Source organism: Fopius arisanus, unplaced genomic scaffold (assembly GCF_000806365.1).
Source record: "Fopius arisanus strain USDA-PBARC FA_bdor unplaced genomic scaffold, ASM80636v1 scaffold00031, whole genome shotgun sequence".
Taxonomy (NCBI): Eukaryota; Metazoa; Arthropoda; class Insecta; order Hymenoptera; family Braconidae; genus Fopius; species Fopius arisanus.
This window is the reverse complement of record NW_011887770.1, coordinates 141,919-165,056: the sequence shown is the minus strand read 5'-3', so window position 1 is coordinate 165,056 and position 23,138 is coordinate 141,919. Positions and strand designations below refer to the sequence as shown.

General features: G+C 37.3%; 1 protein-coding gene and 1 long non-coding RNA gene across 4 annotated transcripts; one reads left to right on the top strand and one right to left on the bottom strand.

Annotated features, from left to right (window-relative positions):
- Nucleotides 1-297: 297 nt before the first annotated feature.
- for (cGMP-dependent protein kinase for) lies at nucleotides 298-20,352 on the bottom strand. 3 transcript variants are annotated; one of them, XM_011303144.1, is made up of 9 exons: nucleotides 19,464-20,352; nucleotides 8,049-8,215; nucleotides 3,323-3,542; nucleotides 3,117-3,180; nucleotides 2,855-3,027; nucleotides 2,624-2,770; nucleotides 1,805-2,251; nucleotides 1,187-1,549; nucleotides 298-1,105 (listed from the first exon to the last, which is right to left on the bottom strand). In XM_011303144.1, the coding sequence occupies exons 1-9, from the start codon at nucleotides 19,955-19,957 to the stop codon at nucleotides 940-942; spliced, it is 2,241 nt and encodes a 746-aa protein (XP_011301446.1). In that variant the 5' UTR covers nucleotides 19,958-20,352; the 3' UTR covers nucleotides 298-939. The 3 variants fall into 3 exon arrangements, with proteins under 3 accessions (XP_011301446.1, XP_011301448.1, XP_011301449.1); XM_011303146.1 differs by lacking the exon at nucleotides 19,464-20,352 and adding an exon at nucleotides 9,510-10,090; XM_011303147.1 differs by lacking the exons at nucleotides 8,049-8,215; nucleotides 19,464-20,352 and adding an exon at nucleotides 5,624-6,937.
- On the top strand, nucleotides 3,850-4,991 carry LOC105265588 (uncharacterized). The gene is made up of 3 exons (XR_892088.1): nucleotides 3,850-3,919; nucleotides 4,204-4,680; nucleotides 4,751-4,991. It is a non-coding gene; the product is annotated as an uncharacterized lncRNA (long non-coding RNA).
- Nucleotides 20,353-23,138: the final 2,786 nt, after the last annotated feature.

The following is a 23,138-nucleotide window of genomic DNA, read 5'->3' as shown; positions in this document are numbered from 1 at the left end:
TGTGAATCATTGGGGAGAAAAGTGGGTTTTTTTTTTTAGAAAATTTAATTCTTCCGTCGAGAAGTGGATGATGCAATTTATTTATTCACATTGTAGATGATAATAGGCATCTGAAACCTAATAAAAGAAAACAAATGGTGGAAAACATTTTACCGCCCCGAAAATAATTTTTTAATTTTTAATTTGTAATTTATCATTTGTAAATTAGGGAAAGTGTGCGATAATAATTTGATAATTGAAAATTCAAGATTTATAAACAGAAAATTAATGAAATCGTGAATATAATGAGAACTCACATCATCGTCAATAAAACTTTATTCATCATCAATTAACTAATTATCAATATATATATAACCTATCGACTTATTTACACAACTTACACTTAATTATCTCTCGAAAATCTTGAAAAATATATTCGATATAATAAATCCTGTAATAAACTCTATTAAAAACGAATAAACAACAAATTATGGAGATTTACTCGTAATCACTGATGCATCGTCATTCTGCACTTGAATAATCTTCTTAAAATTGTTCAAAATAATGTTTTCCTGATCGTTCATGCACCTGGCAAGATCGTCTCGATTAATGTATCAATTATTCATTTTCGATGAAACAAAAAAAGTGACATAACATCGATGAATATTCGAAATAAAAATTCGTTCTGTTAAAAACGATCGGAAAATTCATCTGAAGATCATTAATGGCACGTGGCACTGGCAGCCTCAGAGGAAGCACGAATTTTCAATAAAATTATTAAGCCTTCAATAGTGATTTTCCCTCAACAAATTACACAATTCGTTTAAACGAGTTTCATTTGGTAACCACACAATCTACATTTGACTCGCTTCTTATTCAACAGATCGCCTTCCCTCCAATCACTGTATTTTCCATTCGAAAGTTGCGATTGAATTGGAATAAAATAAATTATATTATTCATTAAAAATCCGCGTCCCACCCTGAGATATCGTCTGGTGGTGGGGGTTCAGCATCAGGTGGATACTCGTCAAAATTGGCAGTGTCTGTGGGATTTTGAACTCTCGGCATAATTGGAGGCTCCAGAGTTCTCGCCCTCAGCCCCTCCCAATTGAATCCATCAAACCACCTGTAAATAATAAATCAACATGAATTTATGGATTATTTCCCCTTCCAGGGACGTTCAGGAAATAAAATCTAGAGGACTGACTTGTGCTTTTGAATTTCACTGATGCCCCCTTTCTGGTAGCCCAGCCTCTCAGCTGGATTGTCTCTGCACAGTTTCTTGATGAGGGCTGTGGCATTTCTCGTTATAGTCCTGGGGAATTCAATGGCATCAATCCCCTTTAAGATGATGTTGTAGGTCTTCATGGGGTCAGCCCCGGTGAACGGAGGAGTTCCCGTTAGCAATTCGAACATCAGAACTCCCAGAGACCAATAATCCGCACTTATGTCGTGTCCTCTATTCAAAATCACCTCGGGAGCTACGTATTCTGGAGTTCCACAGAATGTCCAGGTCTTTCTGCCGTTATCCAGACGTTTTGCGAATCCGAAGTCAACTAGTTTTACATATCTACCACAAAAGAATAAAAAACTCTTCAGAACAGACCCAATTATCGATGAATATCTTCTAAATGAAGGGAGATAGCGAAATTTTTATATAAATCTGTTTTTTAGCCTGCACATCGGTCTATAAAAAAGGTATTCATGAAAATTTCGGTGTCTCTCTTCGTTTATGAGATATCCACCGATAACTGACACTAGAATTGGGAATAATTGTTTTTTTGTTGTTGGGTGATTGAATCAGAGATTTTTTTGGATTATTTACCCTTGACTATCCAGCAATAAATTCTCCGGCTTGAGATCCCTGTAGATGATGTTCCTCGAGTGTAGGTAATCGAATGCCTCGACGACACAAGCAGTATAGAATCTAGTTGTTGAATCGTCAAAGTGTCCTTTATCCCTCAGCACCGTCCACAATTCACCTCCGAGGCATGCCTCCATGAGCATGTACAAGTACTTTCTATCCTTGAATGTCTTGAATAGTTTCACTACAAAATCGCAGTCAGCCTCACCCATTATTCTCTTCTCCGACATGATGTGCTGCTGCTGACGAGTCTCAACAATTTGTGCTTTCTTCATCTGCTTGAGGGCAAATGAACGACTGCTGTCACCAGCTATCTGCACCAATTCCACTCGACCAAATCCACCGACACCAAGTGTGGCCAGAGGACGCAGATCCTGAAGCCGAAGCTCCCGGAACTCTTCATTGAGTCTAGAAAAATCAGTTGAGATTTAACTTCAACAATCATGCCATCGAATAATCTACTTTCTGCTGATATCTAGTCATGAGTAATTAATTCAATCTTCCACCATAAATCTCTTCCATGTGGGTCAGCTGATGTTCCAATTGCAATTTCACTAATAAAATCTCTCCACAAATGATTTTTTTTCACTTTTTCAATTATTATGGGCAACAGGTATTCAAGTATAAATCAAAAAAATTTCCAACGACCTCATGAAATTTACCATTCATTAAATCGTTCACTTACTTTTATCATCCTCACCCTCTCATCTCAAGCATGAAACAATAGATATCAATATTTAAATCGTAGAGACAATAAAAAATCACTCCTCCAGGTCTTACCTCCTGCGCTCGACGAGTTCGTCCTTGTACCTCGTCCTGATTTCATCGAGGGATGATATCAGCTGATTGAATGTCTCTCTATCAATGACGAGACAATTGACACCCTCAGGATCATCCGCAACGATATTCGCCGTCCTCAGATCATCGCTGCATCCAAAAATCAAACGAATCAATAAAATCAGTAAGAAAATAACTGCAGGGGGATTAATTAACAAATTAATGAAGATTTACCCCTGCAGTGCCTTCTCCCCGAAGAAGTCCCCTTTACTCAAAGTCCTGATGTACTTCTCCTCAGTGTTATCCGGTTGTTTCATGGTGACACGCACCTGACCCCGACTAATTATAAAGAAAGTGTCTCCTCTAGCGCCTTGACGAATTATATAATCCCCATTGTTGTAAAATGTCTGTAATTATAACGGAGTTAATAACACACAGCCCAAGGTCGTTTTGCCTTTACCTCAATGTTTAAATAATTCCTCTAACAATAAATTACCTCTTCCAGCACGTCCGAGATCTTGATTAACGTTTCTTCGGGTAGATTTTTGAATATCGGAACGCTAAAACCAAAAAAATAATTAAAATTTCATTAAAGGAGTAGATTGAGGATTAGGGCGGCTCCTGGATTTAATTCCACGGGAATTTCTCCTGGAGAAATTTTATTGGGAGCAATTTGAAGTCAATGGATTAGAGGATTTTTACCTTTTGAGGAAATCAGTGTATTCTGCTTGTTTGGAGAGTCCAGTTCTCATCATAATCGTCTGGAAACTCGACCTGTCGATTCCCCATAGTCTGCAATCAGTAGCTGCTGTTATAGTTGCTGTTCTCTTGCAATTATAGAGTATTGCCAATTCACCGAGAACCTTGCCTGGTGCCAAGGTACTCAGGTATTTTCCATCCCTGGAAACCTCCACCTTTCCCTCTGAAACAAAAAAAATAAATAAATAAACATTCCACAAAATTCAATCCAGTCTAGCATTAGGATTAATGAAATTCTATGGATTCGCAGAAATATTTCTCCACCTCAATTAACCATATAATTTTTTCTCCCATTGTACAACACAAATATCTTTGTTCCATAACCGGATGTTTCATAACGTGTAACTAGACGTCTGAGACAGTGCGAAATGACGTAGGAGGGACCCGCGTCTCCGGTCGTTACATCTCGTTTGTTATTAATTTCATTTATTAAACTCCACATCCGCATCACTTGATCGTCGTTAATTTACATTTTCAATTTAAAACAGGAAAATTTGTTTTATAATTCCAGTCGGACTTTCACTTCTCTCAAATACATCCGTGAGTATTTTGCCATATTGATAAACATTCGCATTGTTATAAACAAAGAGGAAAAAAAGAGAAAGGAGAAGGAGACAAAAGAAATTGGGAAGAGTTGGAAATAATTCCCGAACAACCAATTCCTTATCATTTACTGGTTTTTAATTTGTTATTATATTGATAAATATTTGCACTGACGTAAAAAAAAGGCGGAAAATCAGAAAATGGGGAGAGAAAACAAAAAAAAATGGTGGAGAGTCGGAAAATTATTGGGGACTCGTTGAAAATTCATTAATTTTTTCCAGGAAAAAAAAAAATGGTTCCAGTGAAGACACGAGCTGTAAGGAATAATAAGGAATAATCCGTCGTAGGTCGTTGACATCTCTCAACAATCAATTATAGTCATTAGATCTGTCTGTGGCAGTAGCTGTATAGTTTTTATCGTAAACCTTGGACCGTTTGAGATCCTCAGAAGACGTTACATACAGGTCAAAGGGTTATTAGAGCAAGTGAACCGACTTCCGTCTCTGATACGTTTCAATTATTTGTACAATAATTTTCCAGGGGACTAACCAACTCCATTACTGGCATTTGAATAATTATTCAAGTGGATCACTCGTATTTATTCCAAGGAAACTGAATCCTTCGGTTTAACTATTCAGAGATGATCCGCATTAATTATCTGAGCTCCAGCGAACGCCCACGGACTGATTCAGAGACCCAGAAATTAATCTACCAGCTCGTGGAATAAAAAGTGTCGTGAAGTGAGAATAAGCTCAATGGTATTTTTCTCAATGATCTTATCTGTCTTTCATAATTCTGTTCTCTTTTTTCATTCTTATCTCGTTCTAGTTTAGTGCAGAGTTCGCAATAAGATCCGGGAATGGATGTTACCGTTATTGAAAAACAGTTCAACATTTCCAAACGGTTCTTCGAAATTTTCCTTCAATATTCAACTGAACGAATTCCAAAAATCCCATTTAAATCGCAACTTTAAAATTCTGCGATATCCCCAGGAATCAACGAATAATTATTTATTTTAACGCGCAACTCCTGTTATCGGAATTGTCGGTTCTAGAAATGTCACCAGTAAATCCCCTTTCGAGTTTAATAAAAAAAAAACTCTCATGACGAGTATTTAAATGATAACATTAAAAATTCTAATGCCTTGGTGAGTTGCTAGGATGGATTAATTGATCCTGAAGATGGGAATCGATCGCAAGCTGTTGGTAAAATTGATGGGAATATCCGATGAAACGAGAAATATCGAATGCAGTATTATATTTCAATGTATTAAAAATTGTGGAACCGCTCGGTTGCTCCTGTCCCGCAGCATGACGACATAACAGGACAAAGACTTCATGCCTGGCATACGATACCACATGGTTGTAATAATATTTAACTCAATTTCAAAGGCAGATTAACTGTTTTGAAAATTACACACGAATTCCCAACGAATTATCTGTATAAAAGTAGCATTTTCTCATGAAAAATGAAATAAAAAAAATGCAATGATAATTAAAACCCCTTAAGCAACTAACAAAAATAAATAAACAATAAATAACACCCGGTACTTCCTGAGATTCTCCAACTTTCTCCATACTCAGAGCAGTTTAGATCATCATTAACGCGTGGGTTAAATGACTCACTAAAAATCATTACACCTCATCCATAAATATCTGTAAACCGACTAAATATATCCAGGGTTTTTATTTATTATTCTACCTTCTCTGTTCTGTCGTCTCTTGACAGTTGTTGCTCCAGTGCGTCTTCTCCTGGCATAAGTGTGAACAGGAACAATGAGTCTTGGTCTCGGAATGGCAAAGCCCTGATTCACCATTTGATAATCAGTCTGGGCCAAATCCGAGGTATCGCTGTCAGTCGTACCTCCACTGCTAGATCTCTGTGACCTAGGCGTTGAGGATCCATCGAGAACATTTTCCAGCTGAGTTATCACATCGGCATAGGGTCTACGACAATCATCATCCCTGGAGCTCCCTGATTTATCGTTTCTTGGCTCTGAGCTCCAGTTCATACTGCACTCTCGCCAGCTTGCCTCATACAAAAGCTCCATGGCACGTCTTCTGGTGACATCCGGATCCAGAATTAACTCTGGATCCTCCAGAACTGCTCTACCAGGATAACTCCTTACTTTCATGATTTATTTATTCCTCAGTCCCCTCTCCAGAGACAATCCCCGATAATTTCGAATCTCCTGGAGTTCATTACAGTAATTGAAGCTCGTCTTCTTGGGTTTTAATTACTTTGGATGAATTATCACAGAATCTTTCCTTTCTTCATTTAAATATTCAAATTCAAATGCAATTAACAATTGTATTGTTTAAAATATGAGATATCAGCACCAATTCATGGACTCAGGGTGAGGACTCGATAGCATCTCGTGTTTTCCATTGTTGAATATGCAAATCACTCGTTAATTTCGAAGACCCTCTTACTTTTTCCCTCCAGTCAACATCCACAGGTTTTTCTCGTACTTTAAACTCATCCCATCCATCAAAATTATCATGAGAATAATTCCATCATTAATCCTGCCTCTATCTTCACCAAAACAACTCATGACGATCCGAAAACATCTTGTCAGTGGATCTGAGCTGTCAACATCCAGATATCCACACAAACATCACTGAATTAAATAAAAATGGAACATTTAAATATCAAATCTCAATTGCTCTCCCTTGAAACGAAAACTTCCTGGTGATGACGCACGATTTAACCAGTCCAGGACATGGAGGTGGATGCCTCGGAGGCAGACCAATGTGTGAGGAAATTTGATGGGTAAAAAAATGATGCTGGAAGAAATAGGAAAATGGTGGGCGAGGGGGTGGAGGGGTGATTTAAAAAAAGACTGGGGGGGCCCCCGAACGGTTTAACCTCCGGATGGAAACTAGCTGTTGGTGCTGCACACCAGGTTCCTGGTCCCTGAATCCCCTCTTTCAGCAGCCACTCTTTCTCGTGATCCCCTTCCCCTCCATCGGGTTTAGGTACCAAACCCCTCGTTCTCTTTGTCTCGCTTACACCAACACTTGAAACTACAACTGACAGTCACGCAAATCCCCACTGTGCATTTTCTGTTTGGCTTTCAGAGAACGTGAGGGAAAGGTGCAGTGGTTCTCAGCAGACTCAATGATTTTAAAATCAGAAATCGACATGATTTTCACGTTGGCGTCATTAGCACGTGACCCCAGTGGATATTGATTGCAATCATTCTGATTGATCTGCCGAGGGTGATATCTCTTCCGGATCTCTTCCGGATTTCTTCAGGATCTTTCTTCTTTACACTTTAGGTGGCGGTTGTTTTTGAAAATTTATTATTGATTTTATAGTCACAATCAATCGAGTTGGGGTAGCACGGAATATTAATGCTCCGAATGATGTACCTATTCTTCAAAAGACTAAATTTTAAAATCTAATTGCCCGCGTAAATTGCCATCTGTCATAGTTCATCAATTTTTTTTAGATTATTCTGTCTTCGAATTTAATCTCTTAGTGGCACTCACCAATTTTTATTATTTTCTCATTCACAGAGAATTTTTATTATAGACCTAGGGATGAGACAGGAAATTTGGAGGTGGCGGCGACAGCTGGTGAAATTCTCAACTAAAAATCCGGGATTTCCCCATTTTTTTCTGAGCTTTGATGAGGTTTTGGATTATTTAAAAAAAAACGCTAATTTTGGAGTCGAATCCCCAGGATGTCGAGGTTGAGAACGACTTTGGGGTCTCGACCGCCCGTTGCATTTTCTACAGTGACTGAAGAGTCACCGGAATTTTCTGTTGACCTTCGGGAAAGGAAGGGAAAATTACCCGTCAAGTTTTTTCCATTCAATTCCTTTTTTTCCGATTGCAGAGAACTTAATCACGGAGTAATGAGAGAAGCATTTCCTCCATTAAATGTTATTCTACCTCAATGAAACCGTATATATATATTACAAATAACAATAACAGTAATAAATCATTAATTACTAAAATCGATAATTAATCGGATTGTAATTAGATAATGGCGGATGAATTTGATTTAGTATAAATAAATAAATGTGATAAATTAATATATATATTTTTTCATGGGCAGACTTTTTTTAATTTTAATAAAAATTAAACAATTAAATTAATTATTTGTATGATATACTCACCTTCCATGACATAAACCGTTGATCCAACATCTCCCTCGGTAATTATAAGTGAACCAGCAGGATAAGTCACAGGATACATGCAATCAACGATCTCCCGTATTTGCGTGAGTTCCAGATTTTTCATAAAATCGTTGTCCAATATCGCAGCCTTTATGAGGTCACGGGATCTTAAATAAAAAATAATTGCTAATCATTAATGAGAATTCGATAATTGCGATCCCCATCCGCGTAATCGCGACAGAAAAGTCTATTCCGATTTTTTACTTCGATAAAAATAAATCGAGAATGCATTTCGTTGAAAAATTCTGGGGATCGAGGTGTGATAGTCATTTAGTAATTTATTCAATTAAATAAATTAGAGATCTATTTCAATTGTTTGTTTATTTTATTGAATTACCGATGGGAATTGATATCGAGAAATATACGGATTTCGGAATAAATAACTATTGATTTTTGTGTAAATAATAACTGTTTATTTATTGAAACGCGAACTAGCAAGCGGAAGGAAAATCAATGATAACAAAAGAGTCACGCTGTTCTAGAGAAGTTTGGGAGAAAGAAAAGAATTAATCAATTCAAGAACGTTAGTAATAGAATTGTTATAACATCTATGTTTGTTTAATACTCCAGGAGTCCTTGAAGTAGACATATTTTTTATTTAAACTGTCGTAGCAATTAAGACTGTCGAAATAGAAAATACCTCGGCTCACAGAATGACTATCTAAAATGATAAGCTCCTTGAAAATCATTTACTTATCATCAATTATTCCATTCAATGTCAAGCCGATGCTTTCGAAAAAATAATTCCTCAAACTGTTCAACGATTCAATAAATCTAGTATTAAAAAATATCCTCAAGCCACAGCCAATGATCACCATTATTTTCATAATTATAATAATAATTATAATAATAATTATTATTCCTGAATACTATAACGTGATCGATATAATTATATCCATCAGTATTCATCGATTATTTTTAATAATATTATCAATTATTTTTAATAATGAAAATAGGAAAAATTACGATTGAATAATTTCGTTTTGCTTGTGCTTTTTTCCTGAATTCCCTGAATTTATTGATCTGAATACTTTTTATCGTGTATCATCTGGAATAATGAGTGTGGATATTGGGTAAGACCCGTGTATGAAACAATCAAAAGCCTTGGCCAGTAGTGGGTCACAACCATATGTTATAATCATGGTATAGGGGAAAGTGAGTCCCTCATGGTTTCACTTTTAACGAGTCAAACACCTCCAAAAAGTAAAATCCCGACAAAAACTCGAACAATAAAAAAAAATTCTGAATGACTCCCCGCCAATGCCACAGCTATCATCAATCGAAAATTAACCTTGAGGCTTATCTGATCAGCCAATTGACATTCCGTTCAATTAAAGAACAAGAGCACAATTGATATTCCATAAATAGAAAAAAAATGAAGAGAAAAAGGAACAGCTGTACCTCTGGGGCTTGTTGTACTTGGTGATGGGTTTGGAGTCATTTCTCAGGGGCTCTGCTGAAATAGCTTGTCTTTTGGCCCTTTGTCCGGGGCCCAGGGGCCCAACGGACATCGATAAATCGACAATCTGTCGAAATTTATCGATTTCATTCTGGAGATATCTTATAGTAGCGTCTCTCTCATCCACAGCTTTCTCCAATATCTCCACCATCTCATCTCTATTTCTAAGTGCCTCTGTTTGCTCGTAGAGCAAACGTTTAAGATCCCTCACAGAATCCATATTCATTTTATTTAATTCAGTGGAAGTACAACACTTTGTGCAAGATTGCACTCTCACTCTGCACCACGTGTTACCAATTTTGATTTTTATTTTTCAAATATCACATCTATTTTTTAATATTAATATCCGTTAGTGAATTGATGCGTCATTATCTCAACCACTGGCTACTGGATTTTATTGATTCAGCCTCAACACTTGGTAATTAATTCACTGCTCATCATTTTTAGTTGATTCACTTTTTTTTTTCGCCTCTGATTTGAAAAAGCGGTCAGATCATCATGATTGTCTCGAATGGATTGACGTCTATCAGAAATCACGGAACGCAGATTGATATAATCTTCCCTCACTCCAAGTTAAAAAAGTAGAGCCGTAGTTTTTGTTCAAAACAATTTTATCAAAATACTTCATTTAATTATTGAGAGCATTCCAATCAAAGAGTGAGAATTGACGCTCGTTGGATGAATTGAGTCTGATCTGGTGTTTCAAGATTAATAGTATTCACGCTTGAATTTATTTTTATAATTCAATTATTAACCGATTTTTTAATGCATTAAATTGAATTAAATTGTTGTAATAATTAAACTGGGGGATTGCAATGGTGACACCTGGGGGTTCTAGTGTGGAATGAACAATAAAAATCCAGTACATCGTTCGCATTACGTTTACTGTCACGTAGATTTCCCCTAAAGGCACTTTGCTCGTTTATTTAGTCTCATCAAGGACTTCTGACCACTCAGGAAAATATATTTATAAATAACGGATTAGTTTAATTAATAAATCAAAAGATGTTGAGAAATTTTGACTCCAATTGGAGATATGCAATAATACCAGTGATAAATAAATGGAGAGATGCATAAATAAATAATATATCAGGCAGCGAAGGGACGATAAAAATGTTTAAATAAATAGATTTTACGAATTTATAAACCAGAGGTGATGGGGAGGGGTGGAAGGGGTGGAAGAAGTGGAAGGGGTGGAAGGGGTGGAAGGGATGGAAGAAGTGGAAGGGGCGGAGGGGGTGGAAGGGGTGGAAGGGATGGAAGAAGTGTATTAACAAAAAATATTTATGGATATTTATTTGAAGAGTAGATCAGATTGGAAATAAAAACAATTAATACTCTTGAAGGAATATCAATATGGAAATATGAATGGCTGTTTGGAGATGGTTGAGACTTTTGAATAGTCTTTGTTTCATAGTTGAGAGTACGTGTCGAAAATATCGGCGAGAATAACAGAATTTATCTATTTCGTTTGAGTATCCTTCGAGAATCTTTTATGGGTGACATACGACGTCTGAATTATTTAACTCTTACTGTTGAAAGAATTAAAACCATTTGTGCTACGGCATGAAAAAATGTTGCGAAATATTATTCATGCTTGTCATCACAAGACTATTTCGTGTGTCAGCTCATTTTTTTTTTACTGAATAATTCCATGAATATTTGGACAGAATCCCCTCCAGCAATTATTACCCAATCATTTACATAAAATCGTGAGAATAAATTATGTGATTTGCACTAACATTTATAACATTTATAACGATAAATCATTGAGAATTAAAATAGAAAAGTAAAGAGTTAAGGAGTTAATTTCTAATTAATTATCAATTAAAAATATTCCGCGAAATAAACCGCGATTTGACGAAAGAAAATGAAATTTGAATCTGTGGAAGATTTTTGTTGAGATTTTAATTAAGTGGAAATTGAGGATTTGATTGATGGGCTCCAGTGGATCGATTCTTTTCGATACGAGTTGAACGATTGTATGAGAAAAAAAATGTTCTGTATTTTTAGAGAGTAAAGATACAATGCTGTCTGCTCGCCAAGTTCCAAAGTACATGTGCGATGATTGATAGGTAATATCGACTTGAATATTCGATAAGAATCAACAAAAAATCGTGACGCAATTATTTTCATTGACTGTGATTTGAGCTATTCGATTTATTTGAGGTGCTTTATGCTGCATTAGTCGTTTGTTGATAAGATACGGTAACTGATAATATCAGCTCCGCAATCTCATCGTTATACTTAGATACAGGTAGTTATATCGAGACAAAATATTTCAGCTCAGAAGAATGATTTTTCAAGGTCGCCATCACAGGATTTTTTATATTAAATAATTCGATGATAACGATCCTGAAAAATTATTGTTAAATGATATAGATAATCTATGGATTGTTTATATGAAATTTAGAGATTATTATGATAAATTTAATTGAATTATCTGGTTTATTATCAAAATTCTAGAGAAGATTATTTATAGCGTTTTATGAGAATAATTTATTATTGTTTTATGGATAAGAAATGTTCAGAAATCCAGGGATTGTTATTTATAATATTTTTTTCGGGGTAATTATTGAATTTATAAATTTTTTTGCAGTTCTCGGTAACTAGAACATTTTTTATAATAAAGTGAGAGAAAATTACAGGTTTTACACGTGAATTTTATGTTCAATTAAAAAATGAATTACTAAATAATTCATCAATTTTTTAAATTCAAGTTTTGAATTTTTCTTTATTCCCTTTTCAGTCGGTAAATCCAGTGGTAATTAACAGTTCGTGATTTTATCAACTGAACGAAGAAATGAGAAATAATCTGAAAAATATTTTATCAAATCAAAATAAATAATGAATAATTTCACAGTAATAACTCCAAAAATCCCATTATAATACTAAATCTAATTTCAAAAAGTTGTGGAAGAGGAATTAATGGGGAACTGCATTACCACTGGAGCGAGTTCATCCCTAAACCCCGGGAAATTCAAACAAGATGTCGCCACAAGTGCCAGAAGATGATGTTGCCTCGGTCATTTGTGGCACACACGACTACACGAGGTTTTATTTTTGTTTCATTTTTTTTTTATTCAAGTCGCCGGTGGCCATGACAGCGGTTATTTTTAGAACTCAGTGAGATAAGCACCACACTAGCAGTCCAAAGGGAAGGGGCAGAGGCTCATACCAATGGAAAATAGTTAAAAAAAGAAAGAATAGAAAAAAAAGTAAAAAAATATGGCTCAACAGTTGTGCCTCAGCTGAAGAATCAAAAACTAATCCTAACCTGATGTCAGAACTAATTACAAACCTAATTACAAATCGAATTACAAGCTGAATTACAAAACTAATCACATGTACCATCATCATTCCAATTATTACAATTATTACATATTTTATTGAATTTTGAGAGGATAAACAATTTATTTATGTCCATATGATTGCAGATGATAAGTGAGAGCTGAATTGACAATTTCCCTGTAGCTGATGTCTTTGTTTATTTATTAATCTATCGCGTGGATAATTAAATGACTCGAGTAATTTTTTTGAAATCTTTATCTTTTTCAGATCATGTGGTGGGGATTGCATCTATGGTAATGGAAAACGCTTGTTATTGTAACAGAGGATGGGATCAAGGTTGTGGCGTTTGTCAGGCCCTCGAGCTTCATTTTATACTTTATTTTTAGGTGTTTTAAATATTTAATGATCGTAAGTGGACTCCAGTGGCAAAAATAGGATGGAAATTTTGCTACTGAGTCAAGGCTACACATGAAATATCTGGTGCCAAGGGAAATCAATTCCAACAGGACGTACACGACTCATTAAAAATGTCACGGTGTGAAGGTAATTATTGGAATCACATGGCCGTCAACGACCGAGGAATTAACAGACCGTGAAAATGTTGATTTGGGTAGTGAGGTGATTCAAAGTGGCCCTGACGAGTTGCTATTTTCAGAAATCCCCTCTCAATTCGTTTTATTTCCCTCAATGAATCGTCATGGGGTGGGGATAAGGCCCAAAAATCACGTGGTATAGATTTTTCTACTTCAACTGTCACCGAATTTTCGTTCGTTATACCTGAAAAAAAAACTTGGTATTTTTTGCTGCACGAAAAGATTTTCACCTATGGGAAAATCTTTTCCTAGAATCTTTTTGTTCGTACTTTTTTCTCCTTCGTAAGGCCCCCGTCGTTCTATTTTAAGCCTGACACAAGTGCATGAAGGACCCAATGTGGAAGGGATAGGGGAAAGCATCATGTGACGCATGGAATTTTACCAAGTGTCACAGTTTAAACAGGAGAATAACGTAACGTAAACAACGAATTTTGGATAGAAAATTGTTTAAATCTGTTAAAAGTTTTTTAAAATTACTCTGACTTTTCAATAATTGTTGGTTTTTCTATCTCCTGATTACAATTTTTATCCTATCCAGTTTTTATCTTGATTTTTAACACAAAAGTTTTCAAGTTTTCCAGAAGTTGATAAATAAATAAACTTTTCTCATGATTAATAAATTTCAATGACACAAGAAATAATTGCTCTCAGTGTAGAAAATAAATGAAATCTCATTCATCATGAAAAATCTGGGAATCGAGAATTGAATCTCTGGCAGAAACAAAACGTCAAGTCATTGCTGACAATTCCCAGTTACGCGATTATATTATTCCCAACTTTCAGCTTTTCCATCGAGTTCACTTTTATTTTTCTCAAATTTATTATACACTAGAGTTATCGCACCCTATGCGCTCAACGTCGCGTGTTTTATTATCTTTTTAGAAAGCGTACAAGGCTGTAAAGTCGCACAGTGCGGGACAACAGTGGAATTCGAGGTGTGCCGTTGATTTTTCAATTTTTTAACTCTAAAATTATTTGGCGGATGATTTTTTTGGGCCTTAACAACGTCGAGTGACACTTGTAAGAATAACCGGATGATAAACGCGTGAAATTCCGTCAACGTTTCGATAATTTTTCCCCCTTGGAGTACTCCATGCACTTGGCTCATCTTATTTATTTATTTATTTATCTCTCCATGTGTAAACTGGCCGTATGCCAACCACTCGTCCAGCCGAACTCGTCTAATTTGCATACCACTGCCGCATGTTTTGGATTTATAGTGAAGTCACTAATCGCAGATATCAAAAGTAGAATATTATAAATAGTTTTGTCCATTAGATAATAATAAATAAATCCTTCCATACATTTCTGTCTTTCGTAATCCGATGAATAATGCACATTCTTTCAACAACTGTCAATGAAAAAGATCATTAACATCTCGTTCTGAGATTTAATTAATTCTTTAAAAAATCAATTTCGTGGGGTCAATAAATTAATTGTCCATTTCTACTAATCGATTTTCCCGCAATTAGTCAGATGACTATAAATTAATTGGATTGATTAAAGACATGAAAATATAACGGCCATTGAATACACGTGTGTATTAAATGTGGAATTTTTCCAATTGCAAATAACGAGAGGCTAAGATTTCTGATGGAGAAGAGAGGAGGTGGAGGGTGGCATTTAAGTTATATCCGTGGATGTAAAACGAGTTCGAGACGCTAACAGTCAACCGGTTAGTCCTGAAGATACTGAGAAGAATGAATAAAGACACGAACTTGCGCTACCGACCATTTATAGCAGGTGTTTTGTGTATCCAGCAAGTGCACAAGTGTTGAAAATCATTTGTCATTAAAATTCGTGGTGCGTCGAGAGATTTCCCATCTATTTCAGGATTCGTGAAGAAAAAAGAAATCTCCATTTATTCGAGATAACGGCGAGAGATTAACGAAAAATTCCTCTCCATCCACACCGAGGAATTCCTTCCACCTAATCAAATGATACTTAATCTGATAATATTTCATCAAATCATCACTCCACCGGAAGTGCAAACCGGAAAGGGGATTTAATTCTAGCGTGGGTAGTTAGTCTCTCAGTGGAATAAAAAAACATTTAGCGATCCCCATCCCCTCCCGTGGCAACCGCCACGACAGCAATTGAAATTAGAATCACAAAGTGAGGGACTAGGAATGAAAATTTCTACCTCGACTCAACAAATGTTCAGAAATAACTCAAATCACATGCACAACGCTTCCGCAGTCTCTGGTCGTGTGAATACTTGAGTTCTCGCAAAAAGTTCCACCCAAAGAGATGATGAATTTTGTGTTAAAAAAAAAATACCAGCGCCTGTTGGGTCTATTTTTATAGGACAGCTAGTAGCGATTTCCAGATATTCCCGCCATGCGCAGTAACCCACTGCGCAATTTCCGCTTCATTTCTCGTTGCATTCCCCCAAATCCCTGTTTTCAGAATGAGATACAACCGATAATAGTTATTGAAGTTACAATAAATAACCATGAAAACTAACATCCTTTTCATTTAATTCTGAGTTTGCGACCAAGTGGCATTCTTCTCGGGTCTAAGTAGGCGTGATTTAACGACCGGACATAAATAAAACTTCCAAGAGGGAGATATTACACGCACGAGTGGTAGGACCGGTCGATGGCGCCTGGCAGAAGTCTTCTTTTTTTTTGCTTTACTTTATTTTTCTTCCCCCCCTCCACTTGCTGCAGACATTGGTGTTCTTTCGCACTTTCGCGACTATTAAGTTTGGAAATCACATGTCGTACATCCAAGTTATTGCAATTCACACCAGATTATCGTTAAAAAATAACGTCTGGACATTTAACAAGCGAAATTATCATTGAACAATATGATAATGAAGAGAGGAGATGAAAAATTGTGCGAATTGTCTATCGGTTAGCACCTCGTACAATGTGACGGTGGTCACTGTGGAATTTAAAGGGCCCAAATGGGTGGGAGAGGGGTGGGACCGGTCGATGGCGCCTGTAACGACGCCTGGGCCTCAACTTGGGCCCCATAAAATCGCCTGAATATGAGGGGAATGAGCAGGAGCGGAAGGAGAAGAAGTGAAGTAGTGGAGGCGCGTCAGCACCACTTCTGACGTCGGGCCCAACTGTGATAATACCAACGGCTGTTGTATAACCGCCTCAATCCCATCGTAATCAATCCTCAATAATACAAGACCCAAAGATTTTCTAATTCCTCAATTCTCACTGATCATAAGACCCAAAATACCTCTGATAGCTCTCATAAAACTTAAGGCCCACCAAATTTTGTACTAAAATCATCGATTGCCTTGAATCCTAGAGCAACGAATTTTCCTTATTTTCCTCTAACGACTCACCCCATTCTAGAATATTCTAGATTTCTTCCTCCATCCCCAAAACTACCCTCCAACAAATAGGGCCGGGCCTCACCTCATCAGTTAGTCCCTAATCCAACGTTCTATTGTCTATTATCTATTGTCTATTGATGACAAGTTCAGTCAAAGTATTTACACCCTCAAAATAAACACCAACAAGGATTAAGAATGTCGAATTTTTTCTCAAAAGACTCGAAAAAAATTGGGGGACCAGGTGCGGTTATCAATATCATCTGTTTCGCGGATTTTATTCATGCCCCCCGGGTGGGGGGTCATCGTTCAGACATCTCCAATGATTCCCCCTCAAAAGGTGATCTTCGGACACAGTCAATTGACCCCAGGGTCTCCTGACTCATAAACCACAATATTTATAGACATTCTTCGTGGTTTATATTTTTTTTCCTCGGGTTTTTTTTTCTTTTTCTTTCCTTTTTGGATGAGGAATCGCATTGAATACAGTGGAACGACCTAACCTCGTTATAAGGAACCATGTGACGGTTGCCATGCGTGATTTAATGAAAGGCAATCGGCTCCAGAGGAGTCAGATGACGTCAATGGGACGAACGACGCCTGTTGACAAGACGAACGGTCATTCTCGCGATTCTATTCTTTATACATCCATTTCGGAGGCTATTGCATTGAAATTCCAAGGAACTTTGAAATTTTCATTTTTAAAAGACATTCGAATTTATAATGAAATCCACTCTTTTCGATTCATTCCAGTTTTTTTTAATCAGTTAGCTTTAATGAATAGAAATAGAACGAGTATGGACGAGGGGACCTAGTGCAATTGAAAACCTGTCAAATTTTTATATCCCTGATTTTCTAATCCGAAATCCTCCAGAAGAAATCCTTGAAATTGACGGAGGAAATTTAATAAATCAAGATTCTATTTTCAGTTATTCCATTTTTCAAAATGACGCGGTACCCGAGACATTTTTGTATTCCAAATAGAAAATGAAAATAAAAATATAATTTTGATATCCCTGATTTTCTAATCCGAAATGCTCCAGAAGAAATCCTTGAAATTGACGGAGGAAATTTAATAAATCTAGATTCTGTTTTCAGTCATTCCATTTTTCAAAATCACGCGTTACCCGAGACATTTTTGTATTCTAAATAGAAAATGAAAATAAAAATATAATTTTGATATCCCTGATTTTCTAATCCGAAATGCTCCAGAAGAAATCCTTGAAATTGACGGAGTAAATTTAATAAATCAAGATTCTGTTTCCAGTTATTCCATTTTTCAAAATCACGCGTTACCCGAGACATTTTTGTATTCCAAATAAAGAATAAAAATAAAAATAAAATTTTTATATCCCTGATTTTTTAATGCCAAATTCTCCAGAAGAAATCTTTGAAATTGACAGAGTAAAATTTAATAAATCCAGGGATTCTATTCCAATAAATTCAAAGATTTTTCAAAATCCCGCGTTACGAGACATTTTTCTATTCCAAATAAAAAATTTCGGAGCTACTGCAATTGCAACCCAGTAAAATCCCTCTCCCGTTTGATTTCTGTCCCCCAACGAAATCCTTGGAACTGTCATACTAAAATTCGAAAAATCCCCCTCTATTCCGATTCCTAGTATTTTGAAAAACGCCTAGAAACCCAAAACACCGGAAAATTGTCGTCCAAACGGCGAAAAACCGAGTGAAATTTCATTCTCTAAATTTTTTATCTCCACCGCATGCAAACTAGTTCAGACTTGAGTTGACTAATGTCAATTAACGTATATAATTATCAATTAAAAATTTCTGAACTCTTTTTCTTTCTGACATTCATTATCACCTCGTCAATGAAGAGTTGAACCGTAACCGAATAATAATGGAGTATAATTTCGAGTGATATTTCCGAAAAAACCGAAACCAAACAATAAACCACGAAATCCCCCTACGTGACTGAAAAACTCTGATAAAATCATTCCACGCGTTATCACCACAGATAATCCATATCATCTCCAATTAAACCTCAAGTTCATTCATCACCAAAACTTCCTCGATGAGTTTCACAACGCCCGATTACTCTCTCCCATCCCCATCGGCCATTGATCCATTCCATTTATTATAGGAACATTCCCCCAACGAGTCACGATTTACTCGTGACCTGTGTATGGAAAACCACTGATTATCCGTCGTCACATGCGCAATATACATAATGTCCCCTTCTACCCTCCAACTGAAATGAAAGATCAGACTGATCACACGTGAAGATGATGCTGGCTTGCACAATAATTTCCATTGGTAAATTATGTTAAATCTCCCTAGGCTATCAATTATCTCTTACCCCAGGTGTAATAATTTTTACAACTCCACAAATACCACTTGTTTATAACGTAAACAACAATGGAGCGATATGTTTCTTCACTGCCTCCCGCGGATAGATAAAACGCAGATAGCGATTCATTTTTATTATTCCTAAATCGCTTCTTCATCGAGATTTCATTTTTTTCATTCGACAAATCATCAAATCATCATCATTCAACAAATAAAAATAACTCCTGCCAAAGTAATGAAGGTAATTAATCAACTGTGAGAGTAAGTGATTGAATTCTTAAACTCTCTTCTCAAAAATTTCATTGGCAGAAGAATTTTCGTTTGTAGCTCTCATCAATAATAAAACCCCGAATAAATGACGAAAATTGACGTGACGTAAGAGAAAGAAAAAAATCACAGGAACTCACCTCTCATTCTTGTGATAAAAAACAAGTGGTGCAAGCTGCTGAAGTGGTGGTTCAGCGGATATTCCCTGTGCCCTCTGCTTCCTGGGTCTCGGTTTGGTGGGTGTCAAAGGTGATTTAAAGGGTAGAACACTCAAAAATTTATCAAGATGACTCCTCAAATCCTGAATTTCCGCATCCCTCCGACAAAGAACTCCCTCGAGTTCAGCAATCCTCTCGTCCTTGACCCTCAACAACTCCTGGAGATCCCTCAACGTGTCCATAGCTTGTCCCCTGACTGGCACCTGATTGGCACCAATCTGGGGCCCAATGCTCTCAGCAATAGTAGCCACCGTGATGCCGGTCGTATTATTATTAAATACCGATGTATTTTGCAACTGTGATGCGTCCTCCTCGTCGGCGAGCCTCTGCTGCGTCGACGAGAAGCACAAGCTGTCGAAACACACGCGCATAGACACGCAGGGATCGTTTATCAAACCGCAATCTTTTCTATGCATTCACTGTTCCTTGTATCCTCGATTATGATCTATGGATCCACCAGGATCATCCCCAGCCTCATCCCAAAATTCCACCGGTTGTTATTGGATGAATAGATCACTGTATTACCAACGATTATGTTCCCCACTCCATCACTCACTTGGCTATTATTTCCATATAATTTATGGATATTCGATAAATTCTCGGTGAGTCTGTTGATCGATTATATATCGGGATAACACCGCCACTTTCAAGTGTCTGGACGCATCGGTTTCAACGCCACAACCGCTTGTCCTCTGGTTTTTCATAGTGTGCACACGAGGTGGGGCTTTATCCCTACTTTGGACTCATGTCACTTCATCTCCCACCACTTTACACTAGATACACAACCACAGGCTTTCTTGTTTCGCGTTTCTCGTTTCTCGTTTCATCTTTCTTCCCTCCGGCTCCTCTGGCTCTTGCCGTTTAACTACCAGAACTAATCAGTACGCATGCGCAGCTGATCACTTTTTAAATTTAGATTATTCTCTGTTATCATCACTGGCTTGATGTTTTTTTAATTGTTCAACTGGAGATGGGCAGAGGAGGGATTGTTGGCTTTTTTTTTTGGTCTTTGTGGGGGGCGGGTGACGGGTTTTTTGGGAATGTCAGTTGGGGTGCGATTGTACCGACTGAAGGAAAATGTCTCGTATTATCGGTGGGTAATTTATTGTGGGAGATTATATGTACTGTGGGCTAGTTAGAAAACTCGTTTCAGGAGTTAGTCCTTGAGAATTGATCTGCTTCAAAACGCAATTTTTTTTTATTTTCGAAATATGGGATTTTTGCCTCAGATTTCACGGGTTAAAATCGCTGAGGATTTTTTATTTCTTTCGATATCAATTAATCGATTCCTTCCCAATGATCGAATAGAATAAATTCAAATAACACGATTCCGTATTTTCAATTAATTCTCGGTTTGTAATAACCAAAAAAAATCCCCAAAACTTGAATAATGATCGATCAAGCTTGTTTACTGAAAAAAAAATTACCAAATCGCATAAGACGGACTCCTGATTGGCCAGCACATCCATTTACAATCTAAGCGGGAAATTCGAGCGCGGCGCGCGCATCGCGAATCAGTGTCACCTCCAAAAAAAAAAAAAAAAAAATTGAAATTACTCTAACCTGTGAAGTCTGACCTGAGATGAGACCACCAAACCAATCACCTCAGCCCGATAATTATTCAATTAATCCTGACCACTAGACAATACCGTAATAACCCAATAACCCATCAATAATTATTGACCAAGACGATGAGAAGGTGCAGATTGAATTGACCACAAAAATATTGGATATATTTTAAGGATACGTGGGTGGTAGTTGATTGGATGATGGTTGATAAGCCATTGTTGGGTTCCACAAGTGGAGAGAGTAGAAAATAGAGTAGACGTATAATAGGGACGAGTGAGTGTGCGAGGTAGGGCGTAATGTCATAATAGAATAGCGATGTTAGTAATACCATAGGCTAGTGGGTTCGAGTTGCCCGCGGAGCGATTGAATGTACCACCGGTTGGTGTGAGGGGAGTATGAGGGATAGGTTATGAGGAGGGTACAATTTGCATGGCATTGTGTACTCGTTATGCCTCCATCTGTCCTGATACCCCCCTCCAACACCCCCTCCCACCTCAGCTGTTTCCCCAAATGGTTGGTATCGGATAGAGCGGGCAATCAGGGAGTCACCTACCACACCCCAGGCATTTTCCCTCCGTTGTTTCCTCTCTATTCCCTCTCTCGCTCGAGTTATACCGCTTTCTCTCTCACGATCTGCCAGCCCAGGGAAACCGGGGAAACCCCCGATTCGATTACACTCTCCTGGCATCGTTATCGCTTATTAGCTGCTCCATTGCCCCCTTGTGGGTGAATGTAGCTGCTGGAGGTTGGATAAAATCCCACTCTCCGGTGTCTGGGTATAACCTCCACTATGGGCTGCCACCCACCCTCGGGCCTTGTTCGATTCTCTCGATACAACCGCAAATCCAATCAACCCATCGCTACCGATTTCTGATTTACACTTTGTTAGATATTTTTTTTTTTTTGAGAGTACATTCTATTGGTTATTTCATTTTTTTTTATGTTCGGAATGCAGTGGTTGGGGGTGATTATTCGGTGGGTGTCGAGTATTTGATGGTATTGGATGAAAATGAGAAATTTCGGAACTTTTGGTGAGGGGCAATGGAAAGACACTTTTTGGGACGACGTGAACGTAGCTGGAGTGTGGGAATTTTATTTCGCCGCGAACCTAGCGGCGGATCTACGATTTTTAGGGGGTGGAGAAAATTTTTTTTGTAAAATAGAATTTTTTCATCAACGGAAGATTTATTTTATTTATAATTACTTCGTAGACGATGTAAACTCTTAAATCTGAAGAAAATGTGAGGAAATTAATTCTTTTTCTCATTCAAGTCTCCGGGGCCCAAGGCCCGGGGGCCTGATTACGATTTTCGGTGGAGGACAGTAACACTTTTTTTGCAAAATCCAATAATTTCATTAACTAACAATGCCTAGACAAAAAAAGTGTCATTTTCCGCACGCTTCAAATCCCGTGTTATCGATCGTTGAACAATTCCTGCTGGATTTACTCAAGTCCCTGAACTGTTTAAACAATTTTTTCAAATTTTCTTAAGAACGAGTAAAAGAATACTTTATTCTTTTTTTGAGTCTCGCCAGGGATCAGATCCGATCACAAATGCAAACACTGGGCGTAAAGCGAGGGTACCTCACGACGAAGAATAGAAATAGGGGTGAGATAGGTGGATCCAGGGGATGGATATAAGGAATGCGCTTGAGAAAAAAAATGGAGGGAAGGAATACATGCCCGGATGGCTTTGATCTCCTCCCCCGCAAACCTCTTTTTGCCCGTCACCCCCCATCTACCTCTCCCTATCATATTTTTCTCCCATCCACTGCTTCAAAATATCAACTAAACGATAACTGTATTTATTATTCATTCGGCTTGTGCTCTCCCCCTTTCCACTTGTCCTTTCAGCCACTCCACGCCATGTCCCTCAATTTACAACGGTATAGTTCTCGCGAAAAAATACTTTCATGTTTAAATTTTCATAGTCTAGTGCGTTTGAAAAATCTTTACAAATTTTACGCACTGTAATTAAGATTTATTCACGATTTATCCGATCTATCAGCGAATGTTTATGAAATTAA

Bases quoted from the DNA above. Each gene is read 5' to 3' on its own strand.
- for (XM_011303144.1), bottom strand. From the start codon at position 19,957: ATGCATAGAAAAGATTGCGGTTTGATAAACGATCCCTGCGTGTCTATG. The intron at 3,543-8,048 runs GTGAGTATATCA...TTTTTGTTTCAG, and splicing joins AACGGTTTATGTCATGGAAG to AGGGAAAGGTGGAGGTTTCC. The intron at 3,028-3,116 runs GTAATTTATTGT...TTATAATTACAG, and splicing joins TCTCGGACGTGCTGGAAGAG to ACATTTTACAACAATGGGGA.